The sequence below is a fragment of the Chiloscyllium plagiosum genome, chromosome 19 (genome assembly GCF_004010195.1).
Source record: "Chiloscyllium plagiosum isolate BGI_BamShark_2017 chromosome 19, ASM401019v2, whole genome shotgun sequence".
Classification (NCBI taxonomy): Eukaryota; Metazoa; Chordata; class Chondrichthyes; order Orectolobiformes; family Hemiscylliidae; genus Chiloscyllium; species Chiloscyllium plagiosum.
Window position 1 is genome coordinate 30,999,831 of NC_057728.1, and position 15,906 is coordinate 31,015,736.

Below are 15,906 nucleotides of genomic sequence, written 5' to 3' on the forward strand. Positions count from 1 at the left end.
GATACATTTTAATTTATAAGCTGGGTCATCTTTTAGCATGTTCTTTGCAATTATTATGGTGCACCAGAGGAATGAGATTGAGGAGTTAAGGAATGGGAACAAACATTTTAATGTTGCTTTTTTCCCTTTTATTTAATTGAGTATAAAACCATGTTCCAAATCTATTCCCTCATTTATGTTGGGCCCAATTAAAAGGCAATGTGTGTAGTTAACCTTGGAAGAAACAAATAAGCGAAGCACATCTGTAAATTATATTTTTAATCTGTTTCTTTTTGTTATTTTGGATATTTAAGTGAAAATTTTAATTAATGTCAGCTTTATAAATGTTTGATTGACCTTAGATCACCCCAGTCTCAACATATGTTCACAGTCTGCCACACAAATACAACTGTGAAGAATTAATTTGGGAGGGGGGGGGAGCGGGAGGTGGCACTCTCTTCATAAGAAAAGCACTAAAGTTTTATTTTCTTGATTATAATTGACTATATGATAAACAGATTTAAAACATTTTGGTGTGACACCCCTGCTGAAAATTATTTTGAGTTGTTTGGTTTGAAAATTAAGAGCATTTTACCACTTTCTGAAGACAGTTCTCCTTTAATAATTTACCATGGAAATCTATAACTTTCTCAGTAATAATATCAGTATGAGGAGGCTATTCTGTCCTTTGAATATGTTGCAAAATTCTACAAGGTCATGGCTGATTCTATATCTCTATTTGACTTTTCTACTCAACCTTCATACCCCTTGAACCCTTTAATACTCAATCTGGTGAGAAAGCAGAGTTAACATCTTGGGTCAATTTAACTCTGCTTTCTCTTCACAGGTGCTGCCAGACCTGCTGAATATTCGCAGCAATTTCTGTTTTTGTTCCTCTCACCTTATGAATAAGTTCAGTGAATTTATCTTAGATATCCTCCAAGATTAGTATATTATTTTTTAGGTAAGGTGATCAAAATTGTGCACAATTCTTTGGATTTTTCAGACCCTATATAATTGCAGTAAAACTTCTACACTTTTGTACGTTGAACTCTTTCGAATAAAGGCCAATGTACTATTTGTTTCCCGACTACCTCATAAAATTTGCATGTTAGCTATCTGTTATTCATATACAAGGACATTCATCATTCTGAATACCCATATTTCCCCAGACACTCACCAATTCAAGCTATTCTGTTACTCTATTTTACCTAACAAAGTAAGTAACTTCACACTCCTTCATGCCATCTTCTGGCACACTTAGCTAGTCTGTCTCCTTTTGGAGCCTGTTTATATCCATTTCACAGATCACTTTTCCATCTGATGTTGTATAATCAGTAAACTAGGATACACTAACGTTCATATAGTTTCCTTATCTAAGCCATTGATATACAGAGACTCCTTCTGTTGCAACATGCCAAGTTGAAATTGATCCATTTTCTACTAAGTAACAGATCCACAATCCATGCCAAGTATTTCACCCACCTAATGAGTCCTATTTTCTACTTGAAAATTCAAATAAACTAAGATAAAGTTGCTATAGGGCTGCTCTCTTATTAGAGGAGATGGCAGGTGGCAGTTTAACCTAAGGCTCATCAAGCCTCAAGTGAGGGGGCAGATATTGAGAAGGAGAGTCCTTCATGGTAACCTCAGCTGGTGCAGGAATTCAGCTCACGCAATTGGCATCACACTATCACAAAACAGACAACTGAGTCAACAGAATGGCTAGCAGTATTTCAAATCAGTAATCATATTATGATTTTTTTATGATTCCTGGTATCATGATCTTGAGAATCAATTCTCACATTTACCCCACTAATGTCCTCAGGTTATCTGGGCAATTGTTTTCTCTCTATTTCCTTTCTTGAACAGCAAAGTTATGTTTCTGGCTTCCAATCTGTGGGAACGATTCCAAAATGTAAGGAGTTCCAGAAAATCAAAACTAATGGCATCCACTAACTTTGTAATGAGCTTTTAAAATTTAAAGGATATAAGTCATTAAGTCAAATTGATTTGGTAGGTTTTGTTTTCATTCCATTAATTTCGCCTGTGCCATTTCTTTTAAGTTTCTTATTGTCTTATTTTTTGTTTCTGCACTGTTTGAGGAATATTTTAGTATGTTGTTCACCATGCAGACACTTCTGCCGTATTTGTTCAATATCAAACCATTTACTTATGTCTGTTATCTTTGCTTGTAACGGAGGCACGTTGACTTTAACTAATCTCCAGCATTTTATATACCTGTCAAAGCTTTTATGGCATATTAAGTTACTTGCTTGTTTACTAGTGTGTTTGCATTACTCCAGACCCTTAAAAGTAAACCTTTACATAAGTCACGTGACCTTGTTTTAGGAGGATAGAGAAGATATTGTAACCCGATTTAAAACTATTGATGTGGAATTGAATTAAGAAGTGTTGCTCCATAGACCAATTGGGGCCGCTGTGGTACAATTGCAAAGGTATTGGAGTCAGTCTTTCCAGTCAGACTTCATCTGAAGTACAGGTTTTCACCATTAATAGCAAAGTTGATTTTGGCAATTACTTAGAAGTGGATGTCTGACACAGAAAAAATTACTCATTCAGAGTAAAGATGTTGAGATTCACTTCTTGAATGAGAAACGTACAACAATAAACACGTGTGCAAAAACATATAATACGAATCAGGTTCGACTTCAAAATAAGATTTGTTTTATATATTTAGTCTCAGTACCAATCAAAGAATAATAATGTTGACTGTCTCGCAGTACGTGTCGGTATTTTTTGCAGTATTTACTTCAGTAGGTACTTAATTATTACTTATAAAGTACTATTTAGATCTAAACAAAGACACAAGCTGGTTTCGCCTCCTAAATACGAAGCTTTCCAGTACCAAAAAGAGCGGGACATCGGTGTGCTGTGTAGAAGTCTAGAAAAAATGGAATTAACAAGTAAAATGAAATACCTAGATTAGATCATTAAATTCACTTATTGGACAGTCGGATATGTTTCCCTCACAGCTGACCTCTCTTTGATAACGCGGCAACAACAACCAAAAAAAAAGTTTAATTTATGCAATCGTTTCAAGTCTGAAATTGAACTCTGGTCGTTTTAATTTGGAGATTACTTTCTGCTTTTTCTCAATGTACCTCGGATCCGTGCTACCCACTGGCACACGGAAGCCGGCGGTTTTCATCAGTTCATTTATTCAATTCTTGCTTCATAAACTAACATGTAGATAGCAAAACCTACTGATCGATAGATTGATGTGGTTAGTCATGTGCCTGTGTTATTTCACTGAAATCTACTTTATGACTGTCAGACTTTATATTTAAATGTAAGTTTCCCTTCAGATACGATCTCACAACCATGGATCAAACTAAAATCAGAAGTTAGCATTTTCGTTAGCAAAGGTTTCTGGGTGGTCATACAAAGCATTCCTGACTAAGCAGGTGTGCCCATGATTCGCCTAAACGCTATTCCGCGAACTCCCATGTCTTCTTTGGAAGTATTTTTGGCTTGAGATGGATGATATTACCCTCTCTTATTATACCTAATCCTCGTTTACTCTTAGGAAAAACACCTTTCAACTCAGAGCTTAAGGAATTACGAGGGTCTTTGCCAAATAACTGCTAAATGTTCTGCTTTTTAAAAAAAAATTCACCAGATGATACAGTAATGTGTATAATTCGTGTTATTAAACAGGACTACTTCCTTTTGCAATTCAATGAACCATGAAACTCTTTATTACAGGTCACTTAACAACATTACTTGGATTCTAAAGTGCATGTATTTACAATATACCTATATATTAGCAGCACCAAGATACACAATTCAAATAAATAGATGATTAAAAATTAACAAATAAATTACAGTTTGTGACATTAATCATGAATTTTAAATATTCATAATAACCGATGTACAGTTCCATAGTGTACACAATTCTTTATTCTCGTGTTTTTTTTAAATATTTGCAATCAATAAATACGTTTAATACTTTAATTATGATCACAAATACAGAATACTGCAAAAGATTTTTTCGGTCTTTCCTGAATATCAGACCTGCCTGGGGAAAAAAAGGAAAATTCTTCTGTCACTTAGATTTTAAAATAAACAAAAACAGAAATATGATCAATTAACAACTATACTGATAGTGTTGCAATAAGTAGAAACTTAACTGGGAATTCCTATTCAGATGTCAAATAGTCATGTTGGTTTTTTTTAATAGAATAGCTATTCTACATTTCCCATCCACAGAAAGTGGCCAGGCTCCATAATAAGCTGCTGGCTCTCACTCTATGTTGCTCCTAACACTATCCATGACATGGGAAACTCTACAGCTTAATGTAATTGAATGCTTATTAGTTTATATTTTGAGTTCTAGGCATGGATGTCATTTGGTATAATATACTAGAAAACCTATAAGCTTAAGTTAAATGTGTTCCTTCAAGTTTATTCCAGTTCTCATTGGACAAGTTTACAATGTACAATAATCATTCACTCCTTGGCAGGTTACTCCAAGAAGTCACAACTTGTAGCTGGTTAGATACCTTTTGACCATTGAAATTAAAAGTTGTTCTCCATCTCCAAAAAGCAGAGTTACAAAATCAAACAAAATATGGTAAAATATGAATGAACTGGACATTTTCTTTTTTCTTGTAAATCAAACAGGTCAGCAGGGCAAATGATTTTAAATTGTGTTCATTGTATTCATGTGAAAGAAAGCCACTGGAAAATATTGATAACTTCTGGATTGGACATTGGATAGTTTTCATATATTACTTTACTAACTTACACCCTAATGCCTATAAAATATGAATCTATGAATCAAAAACAGATATTAGAACACAAAGTAAATATCAGAGCAGTTATGCTTCATCAAATAATGTTTGCACATTAATAATGCTCAGTTAAACAGTTTCTGGATGCAGATGCATGAGTTCATATGTGTGAAGAACAGTCATCAATTATGGATTTTTTCTTAGTCTTACACATGGTAAAGTGTATCATTGGTACAAATTAATGTAATGTAAATAAAAGTAATTGAAGTCTAGTCTAAAGTTGGAATCTGATCTAACATCAGAGTGAAGTCAAAAGATATTGCGCAAATTCTCTCAATGTTTTTCACAAAGTTAAACATGTAAATCCACTCTAAGTCATTTCGCTCTTTCGGTGATTTCCTGGTACATTGTAGCATTCCTGTATCACAATCCACTGTCTCTGCTCTATTATTAATTCTGACAATCTCATGCATTTACCATCTGACTTGTGGAAACTATCAGACACTGATCTGGTTTGTTTGTCACCTTGGGATCATATTTGACCATGAGATGAGCTTCTGACCATGTAACTGCATCATGACTAATTTCACCTATTTCCACATCTGTTTCCACACTTGACTCTGTCCTTCACCTCTTCAGAATCTGAAACGCTTATCCATATCTCCAGTTTGACAATTACACCAAATTCATAGCCAACTTCCCAAATTTTATGTTCCTTAAACTTGAGGCCAACCAAAACTCTGCTACTTGTATCTTTACTCGCACCTAGTGGTGTTTTCCCATATTCATTAATCTATATTATTAGTTCCCAACACCTCAAGTTTAAAATTATCATCCTTGTTACAATCCCTTCATGGCCTTATCAAATTGTGCAAAAATCTTTGTGATTTTCTGCAGCCCAACAAATTTCCAAGATATCTTTATATCTATTTCTGACCTCTTGAGCATCCCAGATTCTAATTGTTCAAACACTGGGGTGCCTGCCTTCAGCTACCCAGGACCTAAGCTCTGGAATTCACTCTCTCAACCTCACATCTACCTCCTTCCCCACCTTTCCTTCTTTAAAAATAAGTTACATTTTCTTCTTTACACAATTTCTCTAATATTGCTTTACGTGGCTTATCGTTAAAGAGAAGCATTATAAGGGTCATCTTAAGTGCCTTGGAAATTTCGTTATTTTAAATATACTATGTAAATGCAAATTTTCAAAATAGCTGCTGTACTACACCTGTATTGCATGCTGCATTAGTTTACACTTGGTCCAGCAATTACACATTGTCTAAATTATCCTGTTGTTTTTCAATAAGTATCCAAGAAATTCATCTAATCCTGTAGCTACTTCTAAAAGCGTGATTTGACATCAAGCTGGAGTTACACCCCACACTGTGCCTCACCCAAGTTATTTGAGGCTGCCTCTTCCAAACAGTATGCACTCCACGTTTCTTTGCAGTTAGCAATGGTCATGGCCACAGCAATTCTGTATCGTTATCTTTTTATAAAACCTATCTGACAGAAATACCTACGTTGTAGCGTCAAAACAAGATATGTACTTGCAATGTACAAAACCAATGCAAGCACTATATATGGTTGTGAACGGGATGGTGCCGGCCAGAGTGTTCCTAATTGTGGTCAATCTCCTCTAACCTTTATATTCCTCCGAATACTTAGCAGGTAATGCATTCACATATCTTGGTCCGAAGCTCTGGAATTTTCCTCCCAACCCTCTCAATCTCGCTCTTAATCTAATACCTTCCTTAAAGCCTACCATTTTGACCAAATTTTTATTCGCCTTCTGTTACAGTTTTCTTTGTATCAATGGCCAGGTTTCTGTGAAGTGTTAAGTCTTCCTGTATGATGACGTTTCGCGAGTGTTTGCAAAGGCTCTACACCCTCTGTACTTTTTGTAAATTGCAGGAGTCTTGGAGGGTCGCAGCCTTTTCTCAAAACATGTGATATTAAGTGTAAAAAGTTAAAAACGCACAACAGATCGCTTCATCTGAATTGCTTTTAAACGTGCTGGCCCACATGGGAATTCCACTCCATTTAGTGATCAGCCTCATTGTTGCAGAATTTATTTCTGCACAGGTCTAGTACCTCCTTGGCTTTAGATTTGATCCCAACTTTTATTGGCGCACAGCTAAAACTGGCTTGAATGGGTCAGAAAAAAATGATAGCATCAGTGCAGCGGTAAATCATTTTAGGAAGGATTAGGTTTGTACAAAGTCGATTAAATTCCAACACGTTACAGCCTCTGGCTATAGTTAAACGATTTCACTGTTTAAGTACCCTTTTTCGTTAGCTATTCAAGCTAAACTAAATCCCTAAGGCAGCCACTTTCACCTGAGCGGAATGTGAAAATCAGAAAAGTAACTTGGATGCTGACTTGCCATCAATTCCATTGGATAGCCTCGAGGTCCCCGTCTTACAGCACTTGCAGGTTTGAGCGGGATGAATGATATACCTGCAGGGCTGGTGCAAAAAATACATTTGGAACGCACCAAATTTAAAATGTTGAATGGGACCTAATCCTCTGTTAACATTAAAAGGGAGTTAAGGTGCGAGCACTCGAGTATGAATTGACTTGTGCTCCTTGTATCTGGCAGCTCATCAGCCCGAGATCATGATGCGAGTGACCAGATTTTATTGACCGGACATGACAGTCGTAATTTGCCGCTGTCGGTTTTTTTTTTACCTACAACACTGACCTTTAAAGCGAGTCTGTGATCATTTATCGGGAGAATATTAAGTAATTACCTAGGGCTATATGTTAGAGGTTGGCCCCTCAGTACCACAACCGTCCAGAGGCGGCAGTGGCGAGCGGCTCAGCCTCGATTGCGAGACTGGGATCCCCGATTTCGGAATCCACAGAGCGTGTCTGCCTCCTGCTGTTCACTTCCCGACCTCTGTGAGCCTTGCGCTTGTTGTTTTTCCCTTGCTTCTTCCTCTTGCCATTTTTCCTCGAGTTCTGGAATTTGAAAGGACCGGGCTTGTTGGTATCTTGTATCTGTTCCAGCGGAGTCCTGGTGCCCTCATTGTTGTTGCTGTTGTTATTGGCTGCCAGTTTGATGAGGAGCACCGCCAGATCCGCCGAATCCGGCCACGTCGCTGGGTGTTTGGGGTTGCGGGGGGGCGACTGTGACTGAGTCATCCCCCGGCCCTCTGCTGTGTGCAGCTCGCCCATGACATTATGCAGCCAGATCCGCCTTTGCAGTTCCTGGATAGACCTGCTCTTGTCATGCATGAACTGGTGCTCCGAGACAGACCTCTTCCTACAAAACACAGACACGAGATTTTTATTATTTTACATTAGACAGTTCGGCACAGCCGCAAGCACAGTTCAAACCAGTTCTAACCACATCAAAACTGAGCCATCAAATTCCAATCGACCGTAAGAGGAAAGCTGTACAATCCAAACTGCATTCCAACTGAACACAGGACTGCAGTCATTTTAGAGTCAACGTTTTAATACGCTTTGACTTCATGATGAATTATTTTCAAAATGTAGAAAGTGAACTCTAACTGGACATATAAAGTCGACGTCATAGAAAGTAAAACACACTTGATCCCGAGTCAGTTGATTCCCAAGTCGAACAGCGTTTGCAGTCGGTCCACACTTATCGCAGCTGGAGCTAGGGCGCTGCGTTACAAGAAGGATTAAACACTGAGCCAAGATGTTGACAGCGCAAAGTTTCACTTTGTCATTGTCTGCAATTTGACCAATTCGCCAAACTTTTCGCGACTCGCCACAACGGGTTAAACGTACCCCCAAAATCACATGTCACGGTTTAGCGAAAAGCCGACACAATTGCTATATTTAAATAGATGCAGTTGTTACAAGGAAAATTGTAGTTCATCTCTGGCAATGCACAGGGCAATGTTTGAATCCGTTATGCGTACAGTATAACCCGGTCAGTGCGATCAATCTCTGTTAATATGTCACAAATAGGGAATAAAAGCACAACAGAAAAACTTACTTCATAATGGAGACTTCTTCCACAGGCTTCCCAAATATGGACAGTGAACAACACAGGATAAATATCGCAAAGCTTAGCTGCTCAAACAGTCGGCTTGTATTCGACATCTCTGCTTTAACCTGTAAACAGGAGAATGTGCGAGTCAAAATCAAATGCATCATAGAATCTTAACCTTTAAAGGTAGACGTGTTCCCACATAGTGAATCGGAACAGTGTGAAAATTGTAAAACAGGGTTCTGCTGCACATGTAAATGGACCCCTCTTCCCTCACTTACTTCTAGGTAGTCAGTTGTTGCGAAGAGTTGTTGAATCGGAATCTTTACAAGACACAATTCGTCCTAAGGTGGTCTGTTGAAGAGAATAGAGAGGGGAATGAATTGCTAAAGTATTGACCAGCCGCGTTAACGAGTCTTTTAAATAAAAAACACATTCATTTTTCAGGATTGTACGGAATGGATGAAACTGCAGCGCTGCTGACTGTGGTTGGAACCAGCGGACGCTCTGCTCTGCCAGAGACGCGCAGAGGAGCGCTCCGAATTTAAACTCGCTCATTAATTTAAAGACGCAGGAACCCTCTTTAGGGTCAATCGAACCCAAAGGCGTTGCAATGGAAATGTCTACTATTTCACAGCGTTGTGCCGACCCCTTTTAAACTGTGCGCGCATGTGCTTATTATCTTACCTCTAAAAGTTTAGCGAAACACCGACTTGTGGAAAGTTAAAGCTCACAGGAACATGACGTTCTGATATAATAATCGACACTTAAAACTTTTGTCAATTCTTCAACAGTACCAGTTTTCCAGTACAAGGATACGTTACAAAATATCAGGAAACGATCTGACTTGGTAAAACCGATACGAGGAAATTGAATCAGTCGAATATCTCCCCGCCCAACACTCACCAAATAAACGTCTTGTAGCGAAATTCCGTATTGAAGGTTGAATAAATTTCTGAAGAGTTCGGTAATTCTTTTTGGATGTTCTTTCTTAAACAGGAACTTCACCGAACAAACTTTAAATTAATACAAAAATAACTGACTTTTGTCCTTGCCGTTGCCAGTCATGCTCTCGCACCGCTGCCGTCTGAGATTTCAAAGTCTCTGTGTGGGGGATTGAGACCGAGCCTTGATAAGTACCTTTTCTCTGACATCACACCGCGTTAATCTGCGTTTGAGTAAACCGGTTTGATGAAGATCAACACATCCGAAAACTAATCCTGAACCACTCAACTGCAACAAATGTGACCAATCATTAAAGGAAATGAAAAAAATCTGGCATTGGAATGCAAAAAAGGTTTTATTAAAAAAAACAAACTTTATTACAGGTCTCAGCAGATGGAGCTGGATTGGCGTCAGTAATCACCTCTGTCAGCAGATCTTGTCTCCACGGCACAGTACGGACACGAAATCGAGGGATTACTGGGGAGAGAACACTCTGTACGACCAACCTTCTCACCGTTGTTAAAACCCGTGGTCAAAGCTTGATGCATAATGGGTGGAAATGATGTTGTTACATCCAATAACCGAATTCAATCACACTAAGTATACTATTCGATAAACCTCCTGTAGACAAATGTTTCTTTAGCCAAGCCAATAAATGAGGCACATGGTGGGACAGGATATCATCCTTTCAGTCTGTAAGTAGTTTGAAGTGATTTCGCTGGCACATAACGGAAAAAGTAATCTTCCACCCTAGAAGTTCTCAATTGAATTCTAGCCTAACTTTTACCTTCCACCTTGCACATCCAAAAGTATTGATAGAAAATACAAATGCAGCGATAAGTAACTTCTACTGGAACAAGCTGCGGTCCACTCCCTTCCACAAATGCTGCGATTTTGCAGCAAATTGCGTAACGCTGAGAGCTGTCCATGGTGATAACCAGATTGCATCCGTTCTCGAGAAAATTGACCCACAATTTCTTCAAGATACTTGGATAATTGCATTGTAAAATAGTCCGTGCTACTTTGATGAATGTGTATCTCGTTTGATATTTTCTGGTGATTCTCTAGGGCGCGAAATCATAATAATACTCTCCCTGCAAAGACATAAGCATGTCTTCATTACTGCAGTTGAAACAGAGAAATCATACGAAAAAAAAGTAATGGAATCCTTTCTTGAACGTATCAACAATGGTAATAAAATACAAATTCAATCCTTTGTTTTTTACATTAGTGCCCTGCTTATGGCGGACATATTACAGAGCACTTGTCCTTTGACTGGCACTGAAAGTTGCTCCCATACTAAATTTCATGCATATAGTTAAAACCTACCAAAATGCAAACTTTGCTACAAATGAGAACATTAAGAAGTATGGACTGTAAGGGCCATTAACCCCACGGGATAAATTCCGTACAAAATAAATCAAGTACGATTTATATTAAAATGTAGATTGATTACACTGGGAAAATCCAGAATGAGGACAATGAAGCCCATGCGAATATTGTGCCTCCTGCGTGAAAGTCATAGTCAACCACTAACATGGTTTAACAGAGGGCACTTTTCTACTGATTCTCGGGCTGGGACCAGGCATGGCGTGGTCTCCCAAAGCTTTGCTGCATTTCTGCCAAAACAGATATAACTTATTGTCTGTAGTTTTATGCTGTCTAGTTAACAACACAATGGTGATCGAATTTTTCCAAGTAGCATCGCCATCATCCATGCCTTATAGTTTGGCTCCGAGTATGTCTCCTACCCCCATTTTGCTATTAATTCATAAGAAACAAAGCAAAGTCAGGGATGAAGTATAAATTCAAGAGGGGGAAAGTTAATGTAGAGTATAACATTATATATTGTCTTTTATATTGCATAAGACTAGTGCCAGCGCAGGTAGTCCCTGATATTCATGATTGCTACAGTTAAAGTTTTCCCCAAAACAAACTTAGATGGATTTGCTAAGTTTGGCCGATTAGCCATTGAGTTCTCAGAAAATATTGGTATTGCATTGTATTGTGACTCGTGCATATGAGTCAATAGTATTTGTCCATGCTAAAGTAGTCCATGCTTTAGCATTTGTCCATGCTAAAGTAGTCCATGCTTTAGCATTTGTCCATGCTAAAGTAGTTTAATACTGTACTGTCTAATTGGAATTGTATCAACCTGACTCAACTAAGTGGTGACTCAACTCATTATAACAAACTTGGATTGAATTCCAACGAAACGTGTTCAATTTGTTTTTCTAAAATCTATTCTTTCATGGGATATAGGTGTCACTGGCATGTATTGTTGTCCATCCCACTAATTGCCCTGGAGAAGATGGTTGTAAGCCACATTTTTCAACTGCTGCCATCCACAGAGTGGAAGTATGCCCAAAGTGTTATTAGAAAATTAGTTCTAGCTTTGATCTGTGAAAGTAAAAGAATGGTGATTTAGTTCTAAATCAGCATATTCTGTGGCTTGGAGGGCAAGTTGCAAATGGTGATGTTCCACTCAGGCACTGCATTTGTCCTTCAACGTGGTAGAGGTCATGGGTACGAAGGAGTCTTAACAAGATGCTACATTGCAAGAAAATTAGCATGTGAATTCCTGTAGAGGCCAAGGATGAATCATAATATTCAATGACTCGTGAATGCATGTGAGGCATGCAAAATGTATCAACACCATAAACTGAGGCAGCCTTTACATTCCCACAACGTTCTTTTCAATGCTTGGATGAAAATAGCAATAGATCTATTCACTGTGCACTGGGTAGTTTACACCCTTGTGATAGATTAATTCTCCAAATTACCCATTGTTCGACTACTTAGTGATAGGCGTGCAACCATCACAGATACGATAACAGGCAGATTGAGTTTATTCAAAGCTCCAGAGTAGATGGTGTCTACCTTTGGACTACAGTACCCAAACAAACCATTTCAAGCTAGGTGCTAAGTGCTGAGTGACCTATATCACATCATCACACTATTATCTTCACTGAAACCACAAAGGAAAACATATTGTATATACTATCAAACTGATGATCATCAAGTGTCAAGTCTCATAGTGCAAAACTTCTTTTTCATGCAGTGCTAAAAGAGAATGGACTGCTATCTCTTGTACAACTTATGCTTAGCCAGCAATTGCAAACAGATTTGCAAAACAAATAATCAGCTATCCACTGAAAGACACAGGACATTCTTTTTCAAAGCCAGATGAGAATTAATGAGACCCATAATGAGATACAGTGAGCATGTAGAGAACTATCACAACTGCACACTTGTCAGAGTGGACATGAGACAGGAACAGGAGGACGTATCTTCCATACATTCAAATAATTAATGTCTCTGACACCTAATTGAGTTGAAAAGAGATGAGTTTTTTTTTTAACTTGTGAAACTGATTTATCTCATAGAAAGGTTAATTATGATTAGTTTCACTTAGTTTAAACAGCATTTCTCCATGAAGTAACAAAATATCTAATTTGCTATTCTACTGTAAATTTGAATGAATGAATGAATGTTCGTCACATAAATTTGGTGAGATACTGTGAAAAGTGTTCTGTTGACACAATCTGGTGAAATGTTGAGGTACGTATGTATAAAAAGTATTTAAATAGAGTTTATCTTTATCAGCCAGGGTCATAAAAAAGCTCCAGGATGTCTGCAAGGTTCCTGTTCTGGGCCTACCCCAGCCAGGAGTCCCCATTCCAGTCACTTATACCACTGCAGCTGACGACCCACTACTGAAGGAGTCATGCACTGCCAGGAAGCTGAAGAAAAGAAAGAGAAACAAAAATGAAATCTAGAGAGAGGAAAAGAATGCAGCTAGCCTGGAGCAGAAGGATTCAACCTGGACACCACCTACCATTCCAGCGGCGTCATCTTGTTGCTTGATTTAAAGTCTAAAACACAGTTTAATAAAGGTATTACTCTTTACAAGGGTGTATCCTCATTTAGATGATGGGGTTAATGACTCAGCCTCTCTTCAATGTTATTTGGACAGACTTTGAGGTTCTGAGAGAAGTTATGTTATCCTACTGCAGCAGTGACTCCAAGTTTAAAATTCTCAGTCTTGCATTTGTGTCATTTGCCTGACCCCTCCCTCCCAGTGTGACCACCTATAGATCTCTGCACTCTTCCAATTCTGACCACTTGGACTTAGAGTCGTAGAGTCATAGAGATGTCCAGAATGGAAACTGACCCTTCAGTCCAACTCGTCCATCCCAACCAGATATCCCAATGTAATCTAGACCCACTGCCAGCATCTGGCCCATATCCCTCTAAACCCTTCCTATTCATATGCCCATCCAGATGTCTTTTAAATGTTGCAATTATACCAGCCTCCACCACTTTCTCTGGCAGTTCATTCCATATATGCACCACCCTCTGCTTGCAAAAGTTATCCCTTAGGTCTCTTTTATATCTTTCCCCTCTCATCCTAAACCTATGTCCTCTAGTTCGGCACTCCCACACCCAAGGGAAAAGACTTTGTCTATTTATCCTATCCATGCCCCTCATGATTTTATAAACCTCTATAAGGTCACCTCTCAACCTCTGATGCTCCAGGGAAAGAAGTCCCATCCTATTCACCCTCTCCTGACAGCTCAAACCCTCCAACCCTGGCAACATCCTTGTAAATGTTTTCTGAACCCTTTCATGTTTCACAACATCCTTCTGATTGAAGGAGACCAGAATTGCATGCAATATTCCAAAAGTGGCCTAACCAACATCCTGTACAGCTGCAACATGACCTCCCAACTCCTATACTCTGACCAAAAAAGGAAAACATACCAAAAGCCTTGTTCACTAATCTATCTACCTGGAAAGTTCAAGGAGCTATGAACCTACACTCCAAGGTCTTTTTGTTCAGCAACACTCCCCAGGACCTTACAATTAAGTGTATAAGTCCTGCTAAGATTTGCTTTCCCAAAATGCAACACCTCACATTTATCAAAATAAAACTCCATCTGCAGCTTCTCAGCCCATTGGCCCACCTGATCAAGATCCCTTTGTAATCTTAGGTTACCTTCTTCACTGTCCACTACACCTCCAATTTTGGTGTCATCTGCAAACTTAATAACTATACCTCCTATGTTCCCATCCAAATCAATTATATAAATGATGAAAAGTAGTAAACCCAGCACCAATCCTTGCGACACTCCACTGGTCACAGGCCCCCCAGTCTGAAAAACAACCCTCCACCACCACCCTCTGTCTTATACCTTCAAGCCAGTACTGTATCCAAATGGCTAGTTCTCCCCGTGTTCTATAAGATCTAACTTTGCTAATGAGTCTTCCATGGGGAACCTTGTTGAACACCTTACTGAAGTCCATGTAGATCACGTTCACTGCTTTGCCCTCATCAATCCTCTTTGTTACTTCTTCAAAAAACTCAATCAAGCTCGTGAGACATGATTTCCCATGCACAAAACCGTGTCAACAATCCCTAATCAGTCCTTGCCTTTCCAAATACATGTAAATCCTGTCCCTCAGGATTCCCTCCAACAACTTGCCCACCACCAATGTCAGGTCCACTGGTCTATACTTCCCTGGCTTGTCCTTACCACCTTTCTTAAATAGTGGTTCCAAATTAGCCAACCTCTAGTCTTCTGGCACCTTACCTGTGACCATCAATGATACAAATAACTCAGCAAGTGGCCCAGCAATCACTTCCCTAGCTTCCCACAGAGCTCTAGGGTACACCTGATCAGGTCCTGGGGATTTATTCACCTTTATATGTTTCAAGACATCCAGCACTCCTCCTCTGTAATATGGACATTTTTCAAGATGTCACCATCTATTTCTCTACATTCTAAATCTTCCATTCTAAAACCCCTTTGGATTCTGCTTAATCCTATTTGCCAAAGCTGTCTCATGTCCCTTTTTGCCCTTCTGATTTCCCTCTTAAGTATACTCCCACTGCCTTTCTATTCTTCTCAGGATTCACTCAATTTATCCTATCTATATCTGACATATGCTTACTTCTCTTTCTAAACCAAACCCTTAATTTTTCTGGTCACTCAGCATTCCCTGCAACTACCAGCCTTTCCTTTCACCCTAACAGGAATGTTCTGTATCTGGTCTCTCGTTATCTCATTTCTGAAGTCTTCCCATTTTCCAGCCGTCCCTTTACCTGCAAACATCAGCCCCAAAGCAGCTTTTGAAAGCTTTTGCCTAATACCGTCAAAATTAGCCTTCCTCCAATGTAGAACTTCAACTCTTTGATCATGTCTATCCTTTTCATCACTATTTTTAACTAATAGAATTACAGTCATTGGCCCAAA

The 15,906-nt window shown here is 38.8% G+C and overlaps 1 protein-coding gene across 3 annotated transcripts; it reads right to left on the minus strand.

Annotated features, from left to right (window-relative positions):
- Window positions 1-2,868: 2,868 nt before the first annotated feature.
- Window positions 2,869-9,995, minus strand: LOC122559383 (parathyroid hormone-related protein-like). Of its 3 annotated transcripts, none has more exons than XM_043708835.1 (5): window positions 9,611-9,995; window positions 8,986-9,058; window positions 8,711-8,829; window positions 7,491-8,005; window positions 2,869-2,884 (listed from the first exon to the last, which is right to left on the minus strand). In XM_043708835.1, the coding sequence occupies exons 3-4, from the start codon at window positions 8,815-8,817 to the stop codon at window positions 7,519-7,521; spliced, it is 594 nt and encodes a 197-aa protein (XP_043564770.1). In that variant the 5' UTR covers window positions 8,818-8,829; window positions 8,986-9,058; window positions 9,611-9,995; the 3' UTR covers window positions 2,869-2,884; window positions 7,491-7,518. The 3 variants fall into 3 exon arrangements, with proteins under 3 accessions (XP_043564770.1, XP_043564769.1, XP_043564768.1); XM_043708834.1 differs by lacking the exon at window positions 2,869-2,884 and adding an exon at window positions 3,744-4,021; XM_043708833.1 differs by lacking the exon at window positions 2,869-2,884 and having other exon boundaries at window positions 3,744-8,005.
- Window positions 9,996-15,906: the final 5,911 nt, after the last annotated feature.